The sequence below is a fragment of the Spea bombifrons genome, chromosome 1 (genome assembly GCF_027358695.1).
Source record: "Spea bombifrons isolate aSpeBom1 chromosome 1, aSpeBom1.2.pri, whole genome shotgun sequence".
NCBI classification, from domain to species: Eukaryota; Metazoa; Chordata; class Amphibia; order Anura; family Pelobatidae; genus Spea; species Spea bombifrons.
Genome location: NC_071087.1, coordinates 23,774,267 through 23,792,516, shown reverse-complemented (window position 1 = coordinate 23,792,516; position 18,250 = coordinate 23,774,267). Strand labels below are relative to the sequence as shown.

Here is an 18,250-nt window from a genome sequence, read left to right as displayed (position 1 = left end):
AAAAAACTAGTTTTCTTGGACCTGCGGGTATATAATGAAACACATTGTACCTCCCTTTTGTTAAACGGTAAAACCTGTCTACCACCATAGGGAAATGCTTAGCGGGCAATTTCCACCTACCTTTACTCCTGCTCATGCTGCAGATCTGGTCCCTTGGTGTGAAAGAGTGTTACCTTGAGGTGACCACCCATATGTCATTTATCGGCTGCTGCCCATAATGTGCCAGAACCAATGGAAATCTCCAAATTATACATATATACAATGCGAACGTCAGCTCTAAAGTTCCTGCTATTTTCCGGCAACTCAGGTGATCAAGCAGTGGAAGTATCACAGAAACAAACTTATTTTTGCCTGCCTGTAGTTTGGTTTTTCCTTTTCTTTTCCTTATGCAGTGATTACCTTGAAGATACATTCAGTGATAACGATCACAGATTCAGAAGTCTTAGAACAGATTTCAAGGGCCACAAATGACAAAATCATAAGTTTTTGTTCTAGTTGTATTAGACTATCAAAAAACAAAAGGAAAACCTATAAGACTCACAGGGAGATAAACTACACAAAAGTCACAACCATACCTGGGAACTCTTATTCTAAGTAACAGGGTTTTTTTTTCCCCCTCCAATCTCAGGGCCATGGGATCTGGAGCTGACTCATTCATACTTTACATTGATCTTTTAAGAACCAAGTCCTCTAGTGCTTTTGCTACCAGTATGTCATGGTCTTGATATCCCTGTTTAAATGTGTGTTACACAATAAAGTGCATCTTTAAATAATGCTGTCAAGGTTACCATTGACAGGTATAAGAGTTAGTTGGTTTACACATTTCCTGAGTCGCTACATAGAATCTGCATGATGGACCATTAAAGAGTCTCAGGGTTAGCTCATTTAAGAAATTCCCAGGCAAGGTCGCAACTGACTTTATATCAGGCGCCTAATTCCATTCACCGACAAAGCAACCCAACCGGTAAATGCACATGTTCATCAGCAAATAGCAGGGAGCCTTCAAGCAGCTTTTCCCTTTCTACCACCAGAAGAGGTATGGAAGATCCTAAGCGTTAACGTCTCTGACCTTTTCAACCCGTTTTTTTGAGTTTTCAGGTAATGCTGATATCTTTTATTTGGGGATACTGTGCCATTGTTGTACCTCTTTATATTGTTTTAGATATTGTGGAAGTAGTGATTGATCTTCTGCGATCCGCCTGTCTTTTCAATAGTGTTACCCCTACTGGTTTACACCAGTCTTCTGGCACCATATCAGACAAGATGGAATTCTTGAACATCAAAAGCAATGGTCTGGCTGTTTCTTGGCCAAGTTCCCTAGGTGCCAGGCACGTCACGCAAAAACGACCAATGACGTGCCTTACGTGCAGTGGCGTCGCTACAGGGGGGCAATTGCCCCCCCAGGATATTCCTTTCCCCCCTGTTGCCCCCCCCCACCGAATTTGGAGCCACCCAGGACAGTCCCCTTGACTGCTAACAACAGCATGGTGCCGTCGCTAACAATCCCAGTCGGGTGCTAACGACGGCACCATGCCGTCACTAGCACTATCTTACCTTGATGGAGGTCTGTGGACCCCCATCACCATCACATAAATGTTAGCACTTTTTTTTTTTTTTAGCATTTTTTTTTCCCATAATTTTTTTTTTTTTTAGCATTTTTTGAATATTTTACTAATCACATTGTGATTAGAAAGCTGGGCTCCATTGACTTGCATGGTTGAATGCAGTACCTGTATTCAACCTGCAAGTGGAGCCAGAGTTCTCTAGGGTCTGGAGACCATCTAGCGAACTTTTTCAACATGATTGTTTTTTTTTTTCAGGGCGGCCGCCATCTTGCGGATGGCGAAGAGCACTTGCAGTGGCGGCTGTGACCGCTCTCCGGAGCGGTCACAGCCCGTCCTGGGGTGAGTGCCAATGCGACACCATTGAAGTTTAGGAGGTGATCGTTGATCGCCTCCTAAACTCTTCTAAAATGGGCAGATGTTGACGCCCCGGGAGGGGCCAGACATGGCCCCTGATGCCGATCTCGGCGTTACCGAATGCCTCGACATCGAGGCATTACAGCAACGTCGTTTAATCGAAGAAGGTGATCGTTGATCACTTTCTAAGCTTATTTAATTTAATGACGGTTCAGGACCGTCAAAGGTCGTTAAGTGACCGTTTTTGCGTGATGGTCCTGAACCGGCAAAGGTCGGTAAGGGGTTAAAGCAGGTCTCAAAAGAACGCTATTAAGCAAATCGGACCTTTTACAATTTAAAGGGCATAAATATGCCCCTATATAGAGTATGATGATCTCCTTAGGAGTTTCTTTATCCCACACCGATAGTTGTAGATAAAGAAGGTAGGCAGAGGAGGGGAGTAGATAAAAACAATAATTTTAATGTATAAAAGAAAGGCAAACTTGTCCTCCGTTTTAGATGTTACAGAGTCCAGGCTTCAAACTTTGTAGCAGCGCTACCACAAAGAGACGCCGTCTTAGTCCTCTGATCCAATTCTGTAATTCTTACCCCTCCTCCTGATGTTAGAGCTTAGGAGTAGTGATGTCCTGTGTTCTTTAACAAATCGTTCTTTTGAACCGGTTCTTTTCAATGAACCAGATGAATCAGTTCAGTAGACTGAACAATTCATTTGTAACCGTTCAGTCTGTGAATTATTAACTGTGCTGGTAATATGATCCTAAAATGAGTCATCTGCACAGAACACAGACTCAGGGATCAGGTTACAGCTTATCAGTTCACTGAGTCAAAGAACCGTTTAGAGGAACTATGAGTCATCTGTTCACTGAATCGTTCAGAGCAACTCTGATCCTCAGTTCACTGAATCGTTCAGAGCAACTCTGAGTCATCAGTTCACTGAATTATACTTTTATAACTAAATACAGGATTAATCTTCACTGCCCCCAGGATTTAGATTCCCCTTAGTTTGCACCCCTTTACCTCTAACTGCACCTTAAGTTAACCTTATTAAATTAATTAAATTCACTCCTCGGTCCTCACCATTAAATTAACCCTAAAGACCCCATTCACCGTAACTGTCCCTAAATTAACTCCCACCTCCCCTGACTTTCAGCACCCCAAATATTAATCTTATACTTACTGTGAGTTTAGTTGCTGAGTATAAGGAAAGGGGCAGGGCCAACCATCAGTGTACTGCAGGGAGGGACTGGGAATCAGTAACTGCTGTGAGTCACTTTTATAGATGAGTAAAAGATTTTTCAAGTTAAAGTCAGAAAAAGTCATTTTTTTTCTCAGTTTTTCACCATATTTTTTTTAAATGACATGATACAATCAAAACAATGACATCTAAAAGAAAGTCCTTCTCGCCCTGAAAAAAACAATATATAATTTGGATAGGTTCAGTAAATGGCAAAGAAGAAAATTACAGCTAAACACAAGCACCGCAGAAATGCTTAAAAAAAAAAAAAAAAAAAAAGCCATTGTCACAAAGGACACAAAAAATAAAATCAGCCATTGTCACGAAGGGGTAAATCTCCTGTGTCACCATGTTATGGTCACTCTTCCCCAAACGCTTCCTTACTTGAATATTCATCAAGAACCGCTATGCTGTTGGTTATCTCCAGACAGATGTCTTTCTAGTCGGTATCTCCACTAATTAAGACACGATGCAGTCATTTAACATGTTCACAAATTGCTCCCACTTTGCTGAACTACTTGTTCCAGTATTCCAGCTAATTTCTGGGTAATTAAAATCTGTGATTAAACCGTGACTCAGAAGTGCAGCTTTTTCAATTTGCGATAAAGGCTGATCTTCAATTTAACTTTCTACCCACGAGGCTTCATCATTATCGCCGGTATCAGCATAGACTACTTCTTTAATACAACGCCTTGATTCATGGAGAGCATACAGAGGTGACCATTTAAATTTAGTTCCCAGTCACGAGACTCATCTAACCATGTTTCTGTGACACCAATTAAGTCATACTGTTCTTCGATTGCCAGCAACTCCAGTTCCCCCAATTTGTTAGACAAGCTTCTTGCATTTGCTAGCAGACATGTCAGGTTACCACCAGGCTTCATCAATCTGCTTTATTTTAAGCAACGCTTATCACGTTCTGTTTAAGCCGTTTCTTTATCCATGCCGATTTCACCATTTCTTCCTCATTTCCCAAAAACAAAGCCCTGCCATGAATCTACACTAGCTACCCCTTTAATTCTGTCTTCACCCCCACATCCTAGTTTCAAATCTCTGATATTAAAAGAGATTGCGACCTTCTTCTTTTATGCTGCCTGGTTTATATAAATCACAAAGGAAGTAGCCTTGACCATGGATCTCTGGATTTGGTTTACCACTAGCAGTAGATTATAGTCTACAGAAAGCTAACAAAATAGCAATAGCTATTTGAATTTACAATTGGTAACATTTTTCTTTGCTACTCCAAAAAAAAATATGCATCATATCCTTTGCCCCTCAAACTTATGCACAAGGCTGTTCACAGGTTATATGCATACCAGGGCCGGGCTAGGGATAACATGGCGGCTGCCTATCATCAGCATGGCCAACGGCTGCATATGACCGGACACTTGTTACGTTTTTAGGATCATGTAGCGTGCTACAAGGCACCAAACTGCCACTGATCCATTTGCCAGATGGCCAGTCTGGGCCTGATGCATTTCCGACTTTGATCTTTACTGGTTAGGGTTGGACAGATGGCAAACAGTTAGATCCACAACCGCTTTTACCCTGACCGTTCCACTAGTCATAGATCCCAGGAATAGATCGCTTTTAAAGGGCAAGAGAGCGTTTTTTTTTTTAGATTTCAATGGATCCTTTACGACCCTCTCACACAGCTGGTACCATCAACTGTTCACTGGGGCATAAACACCGTAGTAGATACTGTATATAAACAAAACATTGCAGACGGCTCTAGAACGCTCCAGCTCCTGACTTTTTGTGTACTTTTCCTTCATCCCGTTTATACAGGACACCCACTTCTGTCCACCAATAATCAGGTATCACGGCCTGGGTTTTTAACCTGAACACAACTTGCTGATCAGAGTAACTCTGGACTACCCTGTCCGATGACTCGCCCTTTCCGTATAGTTTATGCATATATATATCTTAAATTCTTATTAATGGCGCTGTAAGATAAGCGCATCTATCAGAGACGTGGGACGGGTAGGAAATAATGGGAAGTTATTAAAATAATTATACACGGTTACAACGTATAATTAGTGTGCATCTATGGCACATGTTTAGCTGTGGGGTTGTCACCATGGAAACACTAACTAGGATGACCATATCACCGCAGTATGGCGGCCCCGTATCTTTGCATGTGATATGAGGGCTGATTGTCAATCTAATACCCCGCTCGTAAGACTCTGCCCCGGTGCGTGGCCCTCTGTGTACTAGCAGGCCACGTGCGTGTGTATATCCGGATCAGGGGCTTCCATGTTGCCGCCCGCGCTGCGCACACGTGTGTCCGTGTCTGTGCGCCGGAGGGGCGTCCTATGTTGCCCCCTCCCCGATATCTGCCCCTGGGAATCTATTCAGCCACTTCTCGGCTTCCTTTTGCCTTCCCAGTCGCGTCTCTTTACCCCCGGACCGCTTCCTCCCCTCTCCGAGGGTGGAGCCTGACACTTAAATCCCCCGGCCCGGCCTCCCCGTCCCAGGAAGTGAGCGCCCGCAGATCTGCCTGCTGCCCCACGTGCTGTGTACGCTGTGCCATGGAGCTGGAGGAGTTGGGAATCGGGGAAGAGTGCGGAGTTTTCGGCTGCATCGCATCGGGGAGCTGGCCCACGCAGCTGGATGTGCCCCATGTCATCACCCTGGGGCTCGTGGGGCTGCAGCACAGGTAACACAGCCACGCATGCCTCCGCTAGCTCTGTTTACAGCCCTGCATGTTCCGATGTGCCGTTACGTAGCCCCGGCTCATGCAAGCAAGCCGATTGTGTCCGATACTCGCCCCATTCGGTCAATATTTGGCTACATTTAAAACAACAAAACACTAAATCAGGCCGCTTGCGCTGTGCAGCGGGGCCTCAGCTGCCGCAGAGCCTCTTCCCATAGATGCGCTGGACCTATTTGTTGCGTCTCTTTAATTGCAATGGTTCAGAATCTCATCGGAAGATGATCTGCAGCAGCTTGGTGCTCCGGCACAGAACAAGCTTGCCATGCCGTGTCCTTTTTGCAGGAGATTTGGTACGTAAAGGGTGCTGGCTAGTCCTGTTGGGACAAACATTTCATTGCATAGTTCTGGAGCTTTTACTGGGCTTCCTAAAGGTCCACGAGTTCTTGTCGATGCAGTTTTGGATTTTCTATGGTGTGTCCTGGAAGCACAGGTTGTCCTTGGTGAATCTGGCCACTACTGCTCATCAGTGAGATGCAGATGGCTACTACTGTCTGCTCCATATGATAGATCAAGGGCCATCACACCTGTTTAATTGTAGTAGCCCACAGCATTCTTTAGTATATTTCATTCATTAATTTCATTCATTACCTAGTGTGTTTACAGCTTCCTGGCAACAATAGGAAGGACTTTAGGTCTTCTGTACCAGCCCCCACCTCATGTCCTGATGTTCCTACACTTTGTTACATTCAGCTTGGGGACAATGGCTCTACATTCTGTAGTAACTGATGTTGTGCTGCAGTCATCCTAACTTAGATTCTTGCGATATTGCAATTTTTTGATTTCCAGAAACAAATACGACTTCCCTGATGAGTTTTGGCATAAGCCAGAAATATAGTAAATTCAGTCATCTAGGCAAGTACGTTCATACCAAAAAATACCCATTGGCTGCTGTAGGAAAGATATAATAGGAGAATTTCAAATATTTACGAACAGCATAGAAACAATGGAATATGAGAAGGAGCCTGAAGGGTCTACAGTACAAACGGGTCTGGTGCCTGCTAAACAGCGGAGAAAGATTGTCTTGGCAATGATCATAATCAGAGTGAAAAAGGATCCTGTGATTTGTGATTACTGGCCCATATAGTATACGTATATCGTACTCCTGCTGGCTGGAGAAATAATGGAGTTATGAAATGGTAAATGAAAACCCCATGTTAGTGGAGGAGGACAGAAAAAAGCTACAGATTGATCCAGATTCATCCGGTTATGAAACTTGCTAAAACCTGTCTAGTGTGGTGGCCAAAATAATATAAGTAATACTGGTGTGGTGACCCCTTTAAGTAGCCCTAAACAATCTATATGCGCTGTGGGTGATCAGGTTGCATCCTTTTATTTGGGCATCTGTGTAAAAAAAGATCTTCGTTAATTGGATCCTGAAGGGTCTCGTGTGTTATCTCTGATTCGCGAGGCCCTCTGGTTAATCCGATGGAACAAACTTAAGTTTGTGCCTTTTTTATAAGGCTCGTGACTTGAGTTTTACATTGTGTGCTGCGGAGTAATTAAGTTATGAGAAATTGGAAGAGTCATGTTTCGTTATTTACAAAGTATTTTTATCTGAAACAGATTGAAAGTCCTTGAAACCAGATTTATAATTTACACAAATACATTGGATACATTATTGAAGTTCCTACACCGCCAGCTGGTTCACTTCGTTGTTATTGCCTCGAGCAGCATCTGCCTACGTGTAACTCCTCATACACTTTTACCAAAATTTGTAAGCCACCGTACATACTAGCCACCCATCCTCAAACATAGCTTACCTGCTATCACGCACACTAATCCTGTGTGACCCTCCCAAGTACTTTACAAGCCTTTTGCTTCGCTTTCTGCCATTCCCACGCGTGTCCTCCAAGGCGGCCACATGTATAGCAGAGACGGCAATAAAAATATGAATAATTCAGTGCAAAAGTCTGTGGCGTCTTAGATGGCTACTGACACCCGCCTTGTCCATAAGCGGCTTCGCCTTGACGTTACACGAAGGTACTACGTGCCATCCTGTCTGCTGCATTCTGCCAGACTTGGATCGAATAAAATGTCACCTTAAGACCACCGACTTTGCTCCACAAAGTAAAGTAAGTCTCTAGTACGTTGAAGGACCATGTTCTGCAACTTCGTTCCATAAATGCAACCAAACATCTTGCTTGCAAGAGTGTGGTCCTCGTCTCTGTATTCCTAATGGCCGTAAAGTAATAGTGCTCCAGAATCTGTTGGCGCTCTGTAAATCCATGCATTTATAAGCAATTCTATATCTTGTTCAAGGTTGGATGATAGAATCTGGTTTTGCCTTGTTGGACACCTGGATGCCTCTACATCTAGTGTGTTGGTTGTTTGCCCTCCCCAAATTGTTTTAAGGCTAATGTCTCTAGCACCAATGCTGTCTTCTGAATTCATGTCTTGTCTTGCACGTGAGCGCAGGCATTGCTGGAAAGTGTCTAACATCAGTCACTTCTCCTTTGTAGATGAGCACCACAAAATAATGGTGTCTTCTTTCAATACAATCAATGAACACGGTTCCCGTGTTGTCGGAATACATATGTAGTAGTACTTGTTAGATTGCCAGAAACAAACTGGACGACCTGACCTGTAAGGAGCAGATCTGGTGACGGGCAAGGCCAGCTGAAGAAACTTCTTCCTAGGGCCAGTTCATGCTCCGCTGCACACCAAGCATTGGTTATTGCGAGCGGTCTATTTGTTTTCCTCATGTTTTGGCACCATTATCTTGATTTTTGTTTTGTTTTTCCCCCTACAAAAACTCAGTTAATAGATAATAGATTGTTGCGGTGATAATCCCCACGAAACTGGCAAAGATCCACTGCAAAGGACTCTACAATGACTTTTCTGTGACATAACTCACCATGTGGTTTGAGAACAGGAGTGATGTCCAAATATATTGTATAAAATCAGGGGGCTGGGTCCTACTGACGACGCTGCTTTGGGTGACTAAGTCTGTCTGGCTTTTATTGATCTGGCTTCCAATTGCTATAATAATAATAATAATATTTTTATTTTTGTGTCTCGGCAGGGGGCAGGAAAGCGCTGGTATAGTGACCAGTGATGGCGGTGCTGTTCCCACATTTAAAGTACACAAGGTAAGTGGAGCTTCTGTAACCAGTCTATTTTTGTACTATACACAATACATATACATATTATATAAAATGAGACTTCTCCCAGGTACCCGTCTACTGAAACAAAGTGTAGCTCGGTACACCTCTCTACATGTGCTGTTGTGTTCCTGTTGAAGTCAGAAGAACCTGAGCTCCCTTGGAGGTCAATGGAAATGGCAGCCAAATTAATTAATGAATGAATGAATGGCTGGCGAGTTTTAATGATATTCAATACATTTTATCTCCTCCATTTAGAGATGGATATCCTGTCTGATAATGATTATAGCCTCCATGTTGTATGTAGCAACCGTGCTCTCTAAATGTATGTAAAATAAATAATTTCTAGATACACTGAAGTCAAGTAATTTTATGAAATACTATTTTTACCTAATTCATTTATTCTCCTTTTTAAGGGAATGGGCCTCGTCAATCACGTGTTCAGTGAAGAGAGTTTGAAGAAACTGAATTTAAGTAACCTGGGTATTGGACACACAAGATACTCAACTACAGGGAACTCTGCCCTGGAGAACTGTCAGCCGTTTGTGGTTGAAACGCTGCACGGAAAGATCGCCGTGGCCCATAATGGTGAACTAGTAAACGCCGCACAGCTCCGACGAAAGGTAAAACTTTATCAACGGCTCACTCTGGGGCTAGAAAACCAGTTTTGTTTAACAGATTCCTTGGTTGGGTTGACTATGATGATGAACCAGCTGAACCTCCAATAAATATGCTAAACCATTTGAAACAACTTGGTGGTGGAAAGCCATTGGTGACGCTTCCTAACCATGGGTGTGAGCTCAACAAAATGTTTTGGCGTCTAATCTGTTACTTCCCTTTCCTGCGGCAGACTCGACAGGAGCGTTATTATTATGGTTATTATCCCTTTTTATTTTGTGTTCGTAAAGTCTTCAGACCTTGAAAACCTGGGAAACGGCTCTTATTTCTTTTGGATGCGTTGTTCACATGGCAGCTTATCCGGCTGATAATGGACGGTCCCACCGCCCGTGGTATTCTCTGCGAAATCAAAATCTGTTCAGAGCAGGGAGGACCAAGGCGAGCGTTTGGCTTTATTTGAATCCAGGAAAGCGTCTGGCACCAGGCTCTGTTAATCTGCCTGCCAGTGATCGAGGACTGCGGTGCTACGGACCTGACCAAAGAGCTGTATTGTCTGTTTTGGCCATACCAAACAAAATCACCACTCTCCCTCCTAAATAAGCACTTGCCCCCTGATATGAAATGATTTGTATGCTGAATTTACTAACGTCCGCTGATGAAACGAATGTAATCCGTGTGTGCAAAGCATGCTTGTGATGGCGGACATGTGACTTGCATGAGATGTGAATTAAGGATGCCTGTTTATTAATGGATCCTCTGTCTGTATGCAGTGTTTTTCGTTGTCCTTTGGTGGCACAGACTGGGTAACATGGTCGATCCTCCATTCGCTGCCAGTGACTTGCTACTTTAGGTTAAAAAAAAACAACAAAAAAAAAAACCTGCAGATGCTCTCCACAGTCCGGTGATTCTTGCCACTGATTGGCTGCTTGAAGCAACTAATCGGTGCAGGAAGCACTCCCATTGAAATCGATGGGAATGCTTTCTGTGCATGCACACAGGTGTTGGAACAGACCCCAGCCCACTGTGTTCGTGGAGCCAGTGATGAAGCTGACTGGTGATAAGTGTGTGTCCAGGATGAAGACCTGCTTGGCCAAACACATCTCATCCACTGGGAATAGCTGGGGCCGGCAAATGCAAACATTTGGGGACCACCCAGCTATCAGTACCCTAAAGTGCTTACGATGGCTTAAACCTTACCTTATTGCCTTTTGGGACTTTTTATTTATTGTCAACCTAAGTGTAAAAAGACTATATTAACTCTGCTATAGGGTTACATAAGAAACGTGTGCATGAGAACAGTGCTGTTCATAGACAATAACCATAAATGTCTTAATAACTAAGATTTTCTGTTACATGTCTCATGATCTTTAGTAGTCACTACCTTGGAAACTGTAAGATTGTGAACCATATATATTGGACTTTGCTGAACGTATTGTTGTCTCGTGTGTTTCCGTAGTTAATGCGGCATGGGGTCGGACTGTCCACCAGCTCTGACAGTGAGCTCATTACTCAGCTTCTGGCGTTCACGCCACCTTTTGAGGAGGACCACACCGCAGACTGGATAGCACGGTAAATCCTCACTGTCTGCCCTGCTTAATAAATCAAATTCATGATGGGTTTTTGTCAGGTTGATTCTTCCTCAGTTAATGTAGCAGGTCGGCACCTCCTCGCAGAAAGCTGTTACATAGGGTCTGTAGACCTCCGGAATTGGGAGTTTCGGGATTGTTTTTGTGTAACTGGTTCGCTGTAACAGATCTCATTTTATTTAAGCTGGATTTTTCATATGTAGATTATTCTTTGATACCATACAAGGTCCCTCCTTTAACGTTTTGTTTGTCTTCTGTAGTATTAAGGGGGGGCGTGCACACTTATGGTCTGTGTAATGAAAATGTACGATGAGCACTGTGTTTCAGAAGATTGCATATATTGTAAAAGCGCTGTCAACTGCTTTTAATACACGACACAAAGCAATAATTCAGTGAATATCGTTTAAAGAACGCCTGTCTAAGGCATAAAGGGATTCAGTCTGACTATATGGCCACAAATTGCTTAGCCCGCTACTATGTAAAAGTACCCCAAGTCTGTCGAGTCCTGTCTGCTCTTTCATGGCTCTATTGCTTACCAAGTGGGACTTCACTGCATCTTAACCTGGATGAGACTCTCAAGCAATTTAACGCCTTCTCTGGACACCGTTAATGAGACGCCTGTGTGACAGGAGAGGCACAACAAAAAAATATACAGATAGAGAGGAGCACACAACCTAAGAAACAGAAAAAGTCAAATTCCTGGGTTTCTGCTAGAATAATAATTACCATGTTTGCTACAAACACTATTTGTATGACTTATCTGTGATGTTCTGTATCGAATTTTATAGTCTACTGTGCTTATTGCTTTATATATGTGTATATATATATCTTCTCTTTGCATCTCTGTTCCAGCATTAAGAACTTAATGAATGAAACCCCCACATCTTATGCGCTGCTTTTCATGCACGATGATGTCATCTACGCCGTACGCGATCCTTATGGAAATCGACCGCTCTGCATTGGCCGGCTGATCCCAGTGAATGCTGATGGCAAAGGTAACGGGGCTTGGGTTTTCCAACCATATTTTACCAGACTTCTGAAAGACTCCTATCCTGCCTCCTCCTTGTTACCGCAGTCTGAGATTGCTCAATATTTTAGCTTGAGGTTGGGCAGCCTATTTGAATATTGGGCAATCCTCATTCTCCCAAATCAGCCAAATACCAAAGGTTAAAGCATGTGTATAGACCTTTACTCCGTCAATATTTGTGTTATGCCCGTAATGGCCCATTGTGCTGACCCCGTGTTTAACTTTAACGTTTTGTAATAAAACTGGTTCTGCATCATCTGTGATAAGCACCTAATCTATTTAATTTTTATCCCTAACTAAGCATGCCTCATTGTTTAACAAACAGGTACCTATCTCAAACTAATATTGGAAAATAACTCCTGTGTGACCAAGGGTATTTGCTCTTTCATTTAAACATAATTTAATTTAATCTTTTTAATATATACAAAATATCACCATGGACTCACCAGTTACACACAGGCGTGAGTATGTTGATGCCCCCACAAAATGTTACGTATTGGTATCAGTAGACCGCCAGAGCAGGAAAGTTCAGCGAGGGGGCATGTCTTGCCAAATGGCACAAAAAAGCCACCCCAAAGCATTTTGGCTGGAAGCACAAACCCATTCCTGTCCAAAAATTATTAAAGGTGACGCTCTGCTCCCATTAAAGTACATAATTATGGCGGGCGTACTCCTTTAAACCTCCCGCAAGTGTTTTTTGGCTCTTCATCAAACGAAGAGGTTCTCTTGGAAGATTGTAAATGGCTTATAAATACTGCCGTTGTGTTTGTGTGTCTGACAAAAAACACGTGATTTCAAATGAATGATGGGAAAGATCGGACAGAGTGTGTGCATGGTTACTGTGTAGATAATTTACTATGCATGCTGTCAATTTAAGCTTTGATGAATAGATCCATTTGGAACCAAAAGCCGTTGTGCTGAACGTATCTATTCCTATTTAATTACTGCATACATTCCTACTGTGTTTCTTGTTCAGATTGTTTTAATTGCGTTTAGATTAGCTTTTATTTCTATAGCACCAAAAAGTTACGCAACGCTCCTTATAACGTATACAGAAGGGTATGAAAAAAAAAAATACTAGATCCGATAGACTAAGACAAACTGATGCGTTCTGTAAATGGATGCACACGAGCTTTCGAGGCTGCTTGTGTCTAATGGCCTGAGTAGGTTTGCGATATAGTCTGCATTTCACGTCTGCTAACATGACCTTGATGAGCTGTTTCTCGCTGGTATAATCTGACCCAGTCGGTATAACCTTGTACAGTATCTGTGTGTATAAATGCCACTGTCCCACAACAACCAATCCCTCCTTTTTTTGATATTGTTAAACCTTTTGTCTGTAGCGGGCACTATTGTCATAATTCTATATTTTATGTGCTAATCCCTCCCAATCTTAACTTGAATTTGCTTGCACAAAACATATTCTATGCAGTGATATGTAAGGGTCGTTGCAACAGCACAGAATGCAGATTGTATGCCTTTGCTGTTGTCCGTCATGCTGTTGGGTTTTCAGCGATTCCTTAACTTTGTTTATAACCGGTTGCGATATAGGACGTTTTTCACCATGAAGGGAGGCTGGTCTTTTAGTACAGAGGTCAATGGTTTAATTTTTGTTGCAGGGAAAGACCCCTTGGAGACCGAAGGTTGGGTGGTCTCTTCTGAATCCTGCAGCTTTCTGTCTATTGGAGCTGAGTAAGTATGAACATATTCTTGGTCACCGGTATGATTTGCACCTTGCAAAAACTGCTTAGTACAGTGTCATTTCTTAATGTGATAAATGATGTATAGACACACACACACACACACACACACACACACACACTCACACTGATTTAGCACTCAAAAAAAATCCCTTAATGCGGAGCAGGTCAACCTCCTATGGCATACAACTTTAGTTCTTCTCCAACTCTCGATGGGTTTTTGTACATGAGTGAAGACTTTGAATGTCTACGTGCGTAACTTGCAAAGCCCATCTAATAAGCTACATTGGATGTAATTGCTCATATGGGTGCTTGACATTTGGATCAGGCTTAACAGATTTGCTATATTTCTTATACAGGTATTATCGAGAAGTACTGCCAGGGGAAATAGTGAAAATATCCAAAGATGGAGTGGAGACCCTGGATATTGTGCCAAGACCGAGAGCGAGAGACCCGTCTGCTTTCTGCATCTTTGAATATGTTTACTTTGCACGACCGGATTCTATATTTGAAGGTATTGGATCTGTGTATTTTTTTTCTATTAAAATTCATGCAGGAAACCTAGCTCTATATCATATTTAATACACTACATTGAACCAAACACTTCTTCATTGCATGTTTGCCTTTTCCCTTCAGAGCTGGGATGTTTGAGTATTTTATCTCTAACGTTGGCCAGAAAATTCCTTGATAACGGGACCCCTAAACTAAGTGCTGACATTGCAGATTCTGAATAACATTTCAAATACCCATAAATACACAGTCATCTTATTTTATAACAAATCGAGGCTCGTTCTTCCGCAGGGCAAATGGTCTATTCAGTCAGGAGAAGATGTGGCCAACAGCTGGCTATAGAAGCTCCGGTAGAAGCTGATCTGGTTAGCACAGTGCCGGAGTCGGCCACGCCAGCCGCCTTGGGCTATGCTGAGAAGGTAAGAATGTTCCAGGATGAATTAAAATGAAGCCACATTATGTTTATATGGATAGTATTGACATCTTTTTGTATTCTGTATAATTATTTCCTGTATATTTGCAGTGCGGGATTCAATACGTGGAAGTGCTGTGCAAAAATCGTTACGTGGGGCGAACCTTTATTCAACCAAACATGCGGTTACGGCAGCTTGGCGTAGCCAAAAAGTTTGGCGTCCTGTCTGATAACTTTGTTGGTAAAAGAGTAGTCCTGATTGATGACTCTATTGTACGAGGAAACACCATCTCTCCTATAATAAAGCTGTTAAGGGATTCTGGTGCAAAAGAGGTAAGGTTCTTTCTAAATGGGCTCTTAAGTCAGTAGACCCTAAACCCTCAGTGCTAAAGGCACATCAACAGTCCGTTTATTTTTTTTTTTTTTTTCTCTTTGAAAATCTCCCTATTGGAATGGTATCCATAACTAAAACCTGCACTACTAAGTGTGTCAAAAGGACTGGGTTGGGAATAACTGCGCCAAGGAGATGGCAGTCAAAGCTAAAGAGGGAAACTCATTGTAACGCCTCAACTATTTTTACTTTGTATCTATGTAGAAAATGGACACATTGCGCCATACTTTAGATTGCATTATGCTTAGCTGTCTGTTTTCTATTCTGTGCCCAGAAGATGTGCGATGGAGTGCTTTGCATCTCTGTACATTGGGGTTGTTTTGAGATCTGGTTCTTGCACGGTATTGGATGGACGCTTCACTTATATCATGTGGTTTCCTTGTAGGTACATATAAGAGTGGCTTCTCCTCCAATAAAATACCCCTGTTACATGGGAATCAACATACCCACCAAAGAAGAACTCATAGCCAACCGGCCAGAATTCAACGACCTGGCAGGTTATATTGGTAAGTGAAGCTTTTACCAGACATAAGTCTTGGTGTCTGTGGATGAGTGTTTAATAATGCTTCTACTACCTCCTTAAATTTAAGCGGAAGGGTTTTCCATCACCAGATGTCAGAAAACCATCAAATGACAGGTCTAAAAGCTTTTAGTCACTTTAATCATCTCTAAGTAGTTTTGTAGAGTACATTATATGCCTAGTGCTAGACACCCGCTGTGAAGAAAGCATAATCTGCCCAATCTGTAATGGGGCAGACGGATGCATTTTGTAGATGTGGTCTAAAATGTCGGCTTTCATCCCATGCCCAAAGCCTCCAATGGCTGAGGGTCCTGGGAGCAGGAGATGTGTTCAGCCAGGTAGCTTGGGGGGGGGCGATTTTTGCAGGAAAAGAGGCAAGTGCAGATGTCTACCCAATCTCCCCATGTATTTGCAAGGGGCACTACGTGAATATTACTAGCTTGTGTGTGTGTGTGTGTTTAGTTACAAGCAGTTTAGTTAATAAAGCGGTACAATATAATCGTGTTTTGAACTTGTGATCTAACATACTCATTTCTTTCTCTCCAAGGCGCCGACAGTGTGGTTTACCTTTCCGTCGATGGCCTAACAGCTGCGGTTCGGGACGGAATCAAAACCTACAAAGAACAGAACTGTTTAAATGGAAACTCCACGCCAGCGACGTCTCCTGGCCACTGTACGGCGTGTCTCACGGGAGAGTATCCCGTAGAATTGGAGTGGTGAAAAGTCCAGTCTTATTGTGTGGGACTGGGTCTGTGCTTTTAATACTGTGATTGCTGGTATCGAAGCTTGGACAGACTTTTAACCCAATGTACAGCTGGCTCCCATCTGTACTCCCCGTCACTACCGCCGATGCTCCCGGGACAGACCAAAGATCCTGGTTAAGAATCCTGGTTTCTGTGCAGCTGGAATCGCTTCAGTTTTGTGGTTGTGTGAATGTTTGTGTAGAAATCGTGTGTGTGCGCAGTGTCTAACAGATTTACTTGTTGTGGTACGTGTACACGATACTGACCGCTGCCTAACACCGCAGCAGTGGGCCTCAATAAATGGTTTTATTTTTACTGTGTGATAATCTTGAAGTAGATATTTCAGGGTAGCATCATCAGTGCGCATGATGTTATGATAACCCACAGGGGGTGTCCCCTATGGATATTACAATGCAATAGAACATGAAGCGGGCAGGGGTGGCCGCATTAGAGCTAATTAATAAACTTCCCACTTCTGGGTACATGTGAGTGTGAGGCTCTGTATTTAGTAAGCCCTTTAATGATATGTTTGGAATGTACCAATTAGGCGGAAAAAACGCGTAGATCATTTGTCACGTGTGTTCTCTATGGAATTGGTGGTAGGTAGATGCGCGCCATGCTCAAGCCATCTGGTCTCCCTGAATAGCACGGATTGCTTACCTAGAGGTGTAAGGTTACCATTTCCCTACTGGGTCCATCACTAGAGAATAGACATACTAAAGTATCATCCAAAGCTGGCTTCCCCCAGAGACATGCTTCATTGTTACATGGTCTATAAAATCCATTATATTTAGTGACACGATTGTAAAGGGGGACACCTTTTTTGTCAGTATTAATAAAATCTTCTCCTCAAGGAAACCACATCATTTAGCAAAACTGGTAGAATTTTGGCCTACAGATTTTTGCGTTTAGCTTACATATAAATACTCCAGCTTTTAGACTACATGATTTATATAGCGTCTTTAATGCCCCCCCCCCACGACTTTTCCTAACCCCTTAAGGACCAGGCTGTTTATTTTTTGTACCTTTTCATGACCAAGGTTGTTTTAACACATTTGCAGTGCTCATCAAGTTTTTTTTTTTTTGTTTTTTGTTTTTTTTTTTCCCCAGGACACAAAGGGCATTTTATTTTGATATTTACCATAATTTCCCATAAAAAAAAAAAACATGATAAATTGAAAGAAAAGCACCTTTTATTTGAAAAATCTCTTACTCATTAGCTTAACAGATTCTATTTGTCCTGAGTTTATAAATACCCAATGTTTGTTTTATTTATTTTTTCTTTTTCCTGCATGTTATGGGGCAATAAGTACAAGTAGCATTTTGCTATTTCAAAACAATTTTTTTCTAAATCTGGTCATTCTGCTCCATGGGCTATTTCGGGTATTTTTTTTTTTTTTTAAAGCCAGCCAATGCAATATATTTTTGAAAACTACAAAGGTATTTAAAATACTAATTCTAGTTCCACCCTTTGTCAAACTTTGTGGTAGTGATTTATTTTGTGTATCACACAACTTGTACTTAAGGTGAATTACAGCTCCTGGTATATGTCACTGCCACACATCACAATATGTGTTCAGCAACATCTCCAAGTATAGTGATCCCCCCCCCCATGCATGGGTTTGTGGGTTGCTTTGAAGGTAAAATACCACTTTTGGGAAGTGTGCATTTTTTCAACTTGGACCTTTGACCTCTGGTCCTACTGCCCTATGTCCTAAGTGGGCCATCTTTGAAGCCGGCTCATTGAATCTACCCTAACAAACCATATATTTT

At 42.4% G+C, this 18,250-nt stretch overlaps 1 protein-coding gene across 1 annotated transcript; it reads left to right on the top strand.

Annotated features, from left to right (window-relative positions):
- The first annotated feature begins 5,547 nt into the window (after positions 1-5,547).
- Positions 5,548-16,792, top strand: PPAT (phosphoribosyl pyrophosphate amidotransferase). The gene is made up of 11 exons (XM_053458702.1): positions 5,548-5,812; positions 8,892-8,958; positions 9,387-9,593; positions 11,045-11,157; positions 12,027-12,169; positions 13,821-13,893; positions 14,261-14,415; positions 14,703-14,830; positions 14,935-15,156; positions 15,600-15,720; positions 16,282-16,792. Exons 1-11 carry the CDS (start codon positions 5,685-5,687, stop codon positions 16,452-16,454), a joined length of 1,530 nt encoding a protein of 509 aa, XP_053314677.1. The 5' UTR covers positions 5,548-5,684; the 3' UTR covers positions 16,455-16,792.
- The last annotated feature ends 1,458 nt before the right edge of the window (positions 16,793-18,250 follow it).